Source organism: Chenopodium album, chromosome 7 (assembly GCF_948465745.1).
Source record: "Chenopodium album chromosome 7, dcCheAlbu1.1, whole genome shotgun sequence".
NCBI classification, from domain to species: domain Eukaryota; kingdom Viridiplantae; phylum Streptophyta; class Magnoliopsida; order Caryophyllales; family Amaranthaceae; genus Chenopodium; species Chenopodium album.
The window spans coordinates 77,057,096-77,066,784 of NC_137840.1; the positions used below are offsets into that span (position 1 = coordinate 77,057,096).

The 9,689-nt window shown below is 33.0% G+C and overlaps 1 protein-coding gene across 1 annotated transcript; it reads right to left on the reverse strand.

The window, feature by feature from the left end:
- Positions 1-390: 390 nt before the first annotated feature.
- On the reverse strand, positions 391-4,960 carry LOC145639716 (receptor protein-tyrosine kinase CEPR2-like). Its single transcript, XM_081691040.1, has 3 exons — positions 4,512-4,960; positions 1,143-3,724; positions 391-981 (listed from the first exon to the last, which is right to left on the reverse strand). The coding sequence occupies exons 2-3, from the start codon at positions 3,712-3,714 to the stop codon at positions 611-613; spliced, it is 2,943 nt and encodes a 980-aa protein (XP_081547166.1). The 5' UTR covers positions 3,715-3,724; positions 4,512-4,960; the 3' UTR covers positions 391-610.
- Between the last annotated feature and the right edge of the window lie 4,729 nt (positions 4,961-9,689).

Below are 9,689 nucleotides of genomic sequence, written 5' to 3' on the forward strand. Positions count from 1 at the left end.
AGCAAGTTGTGGTGATGATTGCTGTCTTGAAAGGTGCAAGACCAAGTACCCCAATGTGCCTATACCTCTACTGCGCGGGACTTGTCAACAGTTTATAGGAACTCCAATTATACTTTGTTTATGCCAGTTTAGTTGCTAAGTTTTATTTTACTCTTATTATTAGCCTTATTATATGGTTGACTGGTTGTCAATTCTGTTATGACTTTATGTTTTTAATAAAAGCAGAGGAAATTTTATGTTTAAGGCTATTCTGAACTAAGCAGACTGCTTGGGCCTAATCGGATTGATGTGATCCGGTCCTGGTCTGTGCAGGATGGGATGGATTAATAGCCTAACACGCGCACTAGCCACCTTTATGCCTAGGCCATGCCAATAGTAACTACACGACAGTGTCTGTGAATTGCAGTTTTCTGCTAACATGATCATTAATACAGTTTTCGTTTCATAACAGTACAGATAACTAAACTACAGCACTAAGATACTAATCTGGCTTCACTAGTAGTATAAAATTGATCTCTTAGAGTAATTGGACCTATGTATACAATAATGTAGTTGAAGGTATTTATAAAATAAAGTTGCTTGAAGCAGAGAATAAAAGACAGTGAAAGTACTAATGCAAAACCTTCTGAGATTTTTCGGTGTAATCATCAAGAGACCTGAAAGCACAAGGATCAACATCAGCTAGCATCTTAACTACATCTCTCATGTTAGGGCGGAGAGATGGAAGCTTGGTAGTGCATAATGTGGCAATCTTCAAGACTTTCATCATGGCATCTTTGGTGCAATCTGATACTATCTTAGGGTCAAGAACATTAATCTCGCTGCTCTTGTCATTTAGGCCTCTCAAAACCCAATGAACAATGTCTCTTCCTTCTCCATACAGCTCCTCGATTGGTCCTTTTCCTGTCAGCAATTCAAGAAGTACCACCCCGAAACTGTATACATCACTCTTCTCTGTGACCTTGCATGTATATGCGAGTTCTGCAGGAATATCAAAAAGTTTTGCGGATCAGTCTCAAAAAACCAGGAATAAAAATCGGCCCATTTTACTAACTGATTTAGTTCAGAGTTCAGAGGCAAATTAGACAGAAATAGATGAATTCACAGATATATTACTGAGTATCAGAAGAATAAGAACATACCAGGAGCAAGGTAACCATGAGTACCAGCAAAACAGCTAAACTCAGACACCTCTGCAGAATCATATGTGGCTTTAGCAACCCCAAAGTCTGCAATCTTTGGCTCATATTCCAGATCGAGTAAGATGTTGGTTGATTTTATGTCTCGGTGAATGATAGGAGGTGAGCAGTCATGATGCAGATAGCAAAGACCCTTTGCAACTCCTAAAGCAATGTTGTAGCGCTTATTCCAATCTAATTCTGGCTGCCCATCCTTGATCTCCCGGTGAAGCACTTGAAACATGTTACCATTTTCCATGTACTCAAAGACTAAAAAAGCTGTGTTTCCTCTCAATAAGCAGGCATAAAGCTTTAATATGTTCTTGTGTCTAATATTTCCCAAGATATTCATCTCAGTTGATATCGCCTTAAAAGATGTTCCCTTCCAAAGTTGCTTTACAGCCACTATTCCACCATTCTTCTTAAGCTCCAAACGATAAACCTTTCCTGCCCCTCCATTTCCAATCAGATGATCTTCCTCCAAGTTACAGATTTCATCAACATCGAATTCCAAATGGTGGAAAGATTCAACTTTCCATTTTGGTTCCATGCCATTGCTGCCTTCAAGATCATCTTCGAAGCAAGAGTTTGAAACCTTGTAGTGTCTGTAGTTCAAGAACAATAGCGCGGATAAGATCAAAACAAGGAAAGACAGAGCAGAAAAAGTTGCTACCAGTCTGTTTGACAGCCCCTTGTGAATTTCTTCACCATTGCACACTCCGATCCCATAATTTACAAAGGTTTTCATATTCTTGTAAGCACACAACCCCTTGTTCCCACGAAAGGAATCACTGCTGCCAACGTCTAACAAGCCCTGAGGAACACTTCCTGATAGCTCGTTGTCAGATAAATCGATCAAACTCAATCTCAACTTTCCTATATTGCTTGGAATTGAACCCTTAAGCCTATTCCTTGAAAGATTGAGAGAGTTCAATGAGGTCATCTGAGCAAGTGTAGAAGGAATCTCACCATCTATCATGTTGCCTGCAAGATTGAAGTCAGCAAGCCTCGTGCACTCGCCTAACTCTCGTGGTATTGAACCAACAAGGGCATTTCCTTGCAGTTGTAATGATGATAGCTGTTTCAAGTCTCCAAGTTGAGGAGGAATCACACCAGAAAATGAATTATTACTCAAGTAAAGCCTCTCTAGTTGAGTAAGTTTACCAAGTTCTGCTGGAAGTTCACCAGAAAACCTATTGTTCTCCAAAATTAACTGACTCATGGAAGTCGAATTCCCTATATCTGAAGTAATCTGACCTGTAAGTTCATTATTACTGAAATCCACTATATCTACATTAGGCATTGCCCATATACCATCAGGAAGTTTCCCTGACAGACGGTTCTGATTGACTCTGAGCCTCACAAGTGATTTACATTCAGCATAAGAAGCAGGAATTTCACCGGAAAACCCATTATCCAGAGCAAGCAAAAACTGCAGGCTTTGGCTTTCACACAAGTACCTAGGAAAGGAACCAGTAAAATTGTTTTCAGAGATGTCTATACTAACTAATGGAGAGAATCTCCCAAAATTTGCTGGAATTTCCCCTGAAAAGCTGTTCCTGTAAATCGAAAAGCCTATAAGATTGCGTAAATTTTCAAAACCTCGAGGAAGTTCCCCTTCAAAGTCATTCTCATACAGCTGAAAAACTGTCAGGTTCTTCAGGTTCACAATCTCCGGAGGCAACTTCCCAGAAAAATGGTTAGCTGATACATCAAATTCCTGCAGAAGAGTCAGGTTTGCTAACTCTGAAGGGATTTCTCCAGTCAAATTGTTAGCAAAAAGCTCAATCTTTGTCAACTTTCGCAACTCAGAAATTGATTCAGACAACTTCCCAGATAGCCTATTCCTTGACAGATCAAATGTAACAAGCTCTTTCAAACCATAAATTGATTCAGGAATTTTTCCTACCCTCTTGCAGTTGGACAAGAACAACCAAGTCAAGTTCTTCAGATTGCCTAGACTGTCCGGTATTCGCCCTTCGTTGAAAAAATTATTTCCAAGACCCAAAGAGACTAATCCTGTCATATTGCCAACCCAAGTAGGAAATTCACCATTCAAAAAATTATCTGACAAATCCAGAACCTCCAAATTCCCAAGACCAGAAAGATCAGGAATTCTACCCACCAACTTATTGATGGTAAAATTCAGAACCTTGAGATTTCTGCACTGGCTCAACTCTGGTGAAATGTTCCCAGAAATGGAGTTTGATGGAAGAGCAAGAAATTTAAGGCCTTGTAGCCTACACACAGAAGGCGAAACCTCGCCGGCTAATGAAGCATTCTCTAGATGAATCCCATCTACTCTCCCAGTTTGTAAGTCACAGGACACTCCAGAAAATTCACAAGGAGAGTTGGAATCATTCCAGGATGTAAGGAGGTTTAATGGGTCTTTGAAATGGGATTTGAATTCAAGAAGAACAGTTTTTTCGGCCGTTATAGATGCTAAATTTGGCGGGAAATAGCAAAATAAGAGGAAAATAAGCATAATTTGATATGAATTGGTTGCCATTTTTGTGGCTAGACTGTAAACTTCCATTCTTGAGTACCTAATAATGAATGTGAACATACAAAAAGTAAATAAATTTAAGAAAAAACAAAGAAATTGATGAACATTCCATTCACAATCATTCTACTGTACATGTTTTTAATGATGACTATTAACTTAATCCCAATGTCCATTATGCACAAAATTTTCAGAAGTATCATAAATGCTAAACTAAATGTAATTATGTAAGGTTCGATATTTGAAAGTGTTAAGTTGGATTCCACTATCGCTAATCTCTATTATAGGTGTGTATACGGTGTACTAAGTTTTTCGTTCAACTCTTAACAATTTTATCAACTTAATGTGAAATCATATGTACAACCTCATCGAATGGTACCATAATTAATAATTACAAATTTACAAGGCAAAAAATATGAACAAATTAGGCAGTTAAAATGTCAATAATAAATAATAATGTGGGGTTAGGGTAAATCAAGGTAAAGTTGAAATCTTTCTTAGAAGCCACTCATATAAGGGCCATACCATATTCCAATCAACAATAATCATTACACAAAAAAACATGCATTACAACATTGACAACCCACAAAATGTACGACTACTTGCTTTCTAAATTACTCCATATTACTTTGATTAATTTGCAGGAAAACACAGGCCCAATATTCTACTCAAATTATAACAACTTTTTTTTAGCAATAATTCCAATTATTAATCATAATAAATTAACAATCCAATTAATTATATAAAAAGTGCATGAACCATACTTGATCAAGTACTTTATCCATGTATTAACATTCAAAAAAAAAAAAAAAAAAAAAAAAAAATTATACCTGAATATTCAAAGTACAGGGTAGTAGAGTCAGAGCACCATTTTCTCTGTAAATATATGTTCCGGAAAAAGAAAGAGGACTAAGAGAAAAATATATTTATAATACGATACGAAATTAAATTGAAGGGTTTATGAGGTTATTAATGTAATGATAGAATGTAATAGTAGTATAAATGGAAGTGAGACAGAGAAGATGAAGGAAGGAAAAAGAAAGAGAGCAAATAAAAGTAATGAATGTAATGATATAGGAAGTGAAAATTATAAGAATGTAGGCAAAATGAAATGGGATAATGCCTAAATTTTAGTATTTGGTGAAGTACAAATCTTAAGGGGCCTTTGATTATGACATGGACCCCCTAAATAGTTTGTATCAAGTCAAGTAGAGTGAGAAAGTTTTGTCTATCTTTGAGGTTGTCATTCCTTTTTTAAATTCCAAATTTTGGTAGGGAATAAAAGAGGATTCTTTGCTCTATTCTTGATGAGAGATTGAAAGATATATATAGACGAAATTTGGTTAAAAGTTGTGCGTGATGTGTATTGTTAAGAACATTTAAAAATAAAATCTCTTTTATTGAGATAAATGTGGGTTTAGGGATTTCATATCAATTTTGATTCTTTACCCAAGATTTATAAAAATTGGTTGGGACCATAACAAGTATAAATAATGGGTAACTAATGACACAATAATATTTTATTACCGCAGTTACACCTCGATGCCTAACCTTGGACCTTTATGAGAATGATTATTTAGCTCATATGACTCCAAATAATATTAATTTCCCATCTTCCCAAAATTATATCCCTCATTTTCTTCTTCTTAAAAAAAAATATCCCTCATTTTCTTCTATTTCCCCTTCATTTTATAAATGAATATGGAGTATAAATAAACATAAATTTAAATTTTATAAACACAAGCTTGTAAAAAGTATGTACCCCTCTGTCATCAAACTAAACGATGTACTATGTATGAACTATCTATATATTTAGGAATACAATCTATTAACTATATACTTCCTCCGTTTTCTTTTACCTGCAACACTTCCCTAAAAAGAAAATGTCACAATACTTGCAACATACTATAAAAGGAAACTTACTTTAGGGAAAAATTATGCTATTTCCCTTATTTAAAGCACATGACCCACTAAATTACACTCCTAACAACCACTCATCCTATTTTAAAATTTATTATATCATGTAAATCCCACCTTTCTTAATTACCGCGCTAAAGGGTGTGTTGCATCTAAAAAAAACGGAGGAAGTATATTAATTTGAAAATGATTTGTAGGTTATCTATAGAATCACAAATGAGATCAAATTAGATGCATTTGTTCTTTAGTTTGGTGCGTGAATAAATGCTTTACTCGACAAAAACTTGTTAGAGCATCTTTAGTTCCAAAAGCTTTTTATATAGCATAGCTAATGAAAGCCTAATTAATTTAAAAAAAAAGAAGTTGACAATCTAATATATATATATATATATATATATATAAAGGGGAGTTTTTTCCCGAGTTTTTAGAGAGCCACATAGGATCTAATTTTCTTAGTGTGCCACGTAGGATTATAAATTTTAGTAGTAACCAATTAAATAGGAGATTATTAAAATCTTTTATAATTAAATAATTCAAATGCCACGTAAGCAAAATTGGCGAATGAGATTTTCCAATTTAAATTAATAAAATATAAAATATTATCTTTTGATATTAAGAATTTTATCTAAATATATAACAAATTTTAGCACATAAATATATGTATAAAAAAAAATTATTTTTAAAAATTCAAACAAACTGTGCATCGCACGGGCTTCATCTAGTCTTATCTATAAATTTACCATATAAAAAAAATTAAAAAAAAACATATAAAAGGGTTATAAAGGTAACTCTTCATGAGAGGGCCGTCTTTTAATAATTCATTTTTTTATTTTATTTTGTTTGTGTGAATATAAATATTTATATAATAGAAAAAAAAATCACGTTCTTGAATTAAGAATATTAGATTAAGGGATCAACTAAACAAAAATAAATAATAATAATAATAATAATAATAATAATAATAATAATAATAATAATAATAATAATTATTATTATTATTATTATTATTAAGTGGATGGTTCAAATTTATAATTAATTTTTATATTATCTGATCTCACACCATTCATATAAAAGCCCGTAATTGATAATTATACTCTATTAAATAACATATCCAATCAAAACATGTTCAAAATAAAAGTAAATGTACTTAATAGGTTAAAGTCTTGAGAATGACCATGAGAATTTAATTTAGTGAAGTGATATTCCAAGATAATATGTTCAAGAGTCGGACGATAATAATTGTCCAAAACTATATATATATTGGCGATTATAATACGGAGTAGCAATGTCAGTGTATAAGCCATTAAAACTCCATGCCTTGACAGCTTAGGTTTGTAAGATAGTGCCGACAATCTGCAGATGAAGATACATCAATCTACATTATATTTGCTCATCACTACTTTACTATTAAACGTGTGCATGTACAGAAAGTTGTATCACGCACTTTAATAAATAATATGATCGATCTAGTACATTTAATTATTGATGCATAGATGCAATGTACCAAATTCGATCGTCCATATAATTTCTTATCTTAGGTATAAGTTTCATGTGTTTTAAAATATAGATTACCATACATACATACATACATATATATATATATATATATATATACATATATGGACCGTCGAGCGTACGGGTGCCTCATACATTTATGGAGAGACCAACATACATGTACTATCTTGATAATGATAGAATTCACAAACATGCATGACACTATGCCATGTTTGGTTTGATGTAAAAGGTTTTCATGGAAAATGAATTTTCCATTTTTTCCCATTTTCCTTTGTTTGGTTTGATAAGGGGTGGAAAACAATTTTTCCAAGGGTGGAAAATTTCATCCTTAATGATGGAAAACATTTTCCTTCCCAAAACAAGGGAAGCCACATTTTCCTCTCTCCTCCTTACCTCTTTTTTTTACTTCCCTCTCATTCAACCTTACATTTCCACTCTTAATTTTATTTTTCTTGGACTTTTCTTGTATGCAACCAAACAAAGAAAAACTAATTTGCAATTGTGTTTTTCCTTGAAAATATGTTTTCCATGAAAACTAATTTTCCATTGAAAATGTTTTACATTTAACCAAACGGGGCCTATATACATAAGCAATATTATTGATCCAATAATGGTGGTTTGGAGAACTCTTGAGAGGTTTATAATGAGTGTGAATTAGGTTTCCATTAGAACGATAATGGAAATTATATACTACTCATTGCAATGTTAGAGTTTTCATGCATGTCAATAATGTAGATTTTATACAATTTATGTTTTAATTATACTTTGGTAAAAATTATAAAGCATATAAGAAGTTAATATTGTAAAAGTATATATCAAAACAAATTCATCATCAAACCTCATATGACTATGTTTTTACCAAAATAACCACAAAATTGAATCAAATAAGTCTTGGACTTTATAGACCTATTAATAGGTCTTTTATGGGTACAAACCAACCTATATGACTTCAGGGGACACCTCATACATTTACTTTAGTTTTGGAGAGTTTCCAAAATTGGCAAAAAAAACGTGCCTTTAAACCATCAAATTAGCAATTTTTGTATGTGCATTATTTAAGAAACTCAAGGCAACCACGTGCCTTTATAAGACCAACTAGTGGTCACATATGGTTCCTAACAACATTATATGATCACAAGATGGGTCCATAACGATTTCATGATATTTGGACACTAAACCAAAAAAATCTTTGAATTTGGTCCGAAAATGTGGATTATAACCTTCAGTTTTGAACGATTTTTGAGTTTTTTGGACCCGGAGAAGAATAAGGTCATACTGTTTTCTATGGACCCCTTAGAAACCCATGATATCATTTGAGTGATTGGACCTGTCATTGTGTCTTTAAATAGTCAAAATGGTATATACTACCCCCGTTATATATTATTTGCAACGATTAGACATTTTCTCTCTCTACTTTATGTCAAATCATTGCAAATAATGTGTAACGGAGGTAGTATATATGTATACAATATACCTCCATTCATTGGCTAAAAACCACCACAAACCTTCACATGACCGATTAATAGTTGTATATGGTTCTTAACAATATTATATGATCGCGAGATGCATCCCCTACGATTTTGTGAGTTTTCAATGCTAGGTCCCAAAACCTCCAAAAGTGGCCCGATTTCATGTATAATAGCCTTCAAACTTAACTTCCGTAAAACATTTTTGGACCTGGTAAGATTATGCATCGAGATGGTTCATGGGGTTTTCAAAAGGTCTTGGGAGTCTTGGTGTCAGAAACCATCTCATTCATACCTTGGTCCACTCTTATTATCGTGTCTTAAAATATATTCCCTTAATACGTACATAGCAAATAGTAGTGAGATTATAATCAAAATGAGTTCCCAAGTTTATCACGAGGTATTATATTTTCACTTCCCACTCTTTGTATCTCTCTTTTGGTAGCAAGTATGCCTGTAATATTGCCCCTTAATTTCCCAGTTTCTCGATGCAAACTACACTCTTTGTAGGAGGATTATTAATGGGTTATACTGAGTATCAATTAAGGAAAAAAAAGTTATCAAAAGACTATCAAGACAAAAAATATAAAGTGAATAATTTTTGGATTTAATGCATCTAATAGAAAGTTTACTAAGGCAAGAATTTAATCTCTTGAATTATTCTTGAGCACCTTAAAAAGTGGGGGTTGGGCCAAAATAGACTGATCACTTTTTTTATGATATATACTACTCTAAACATAACCACAAATCCACAATAGTTAATGTAGTGCTCACTTAATTACACTAACCAAATTGGATAAATTCTCTTTTAGTAGTCAATAATCTGAAGATGATATAGTGCTCATTTCATTTTCATTTCTTTCTTATCCAGAAATGTTAAGTATACAAGTTAATGTAATTGCTATTGAAAGTAAAAGAATTCTACTTTTTCATAATCATGTCAAGCTTCTCCAGCTTTTTCATTATTCAGTCTCATTGTTGTACGTAGAATTTTTCCGTCCCTTATATTAATCATATTTATTTTATATGGCCGAAATTTTATAAACTAATATAGATATTTTAAAGTGACCTAACATTACCGTAAACAAGAACAAAAGATTAATCCTACAA

What these genes read in the sequence shown, in the direction of transcription:
- LOC145639716 (XM_081691040.1), bottom strand. Translation starts at nt 3,714, where the DNA reads ATGGAAGTTTACAGTCTAGCCACAAAAATGGCAACCAATTCATATCAA. An exon ending in TCATGGTTACCTTGCTCCTG is followed by an intron (nt 982 to 1,142) that starts GTATGTTCTTAT and finishes ATATTCCTGCAG; the next exon opens with AACTCGCATATACATGCAAG.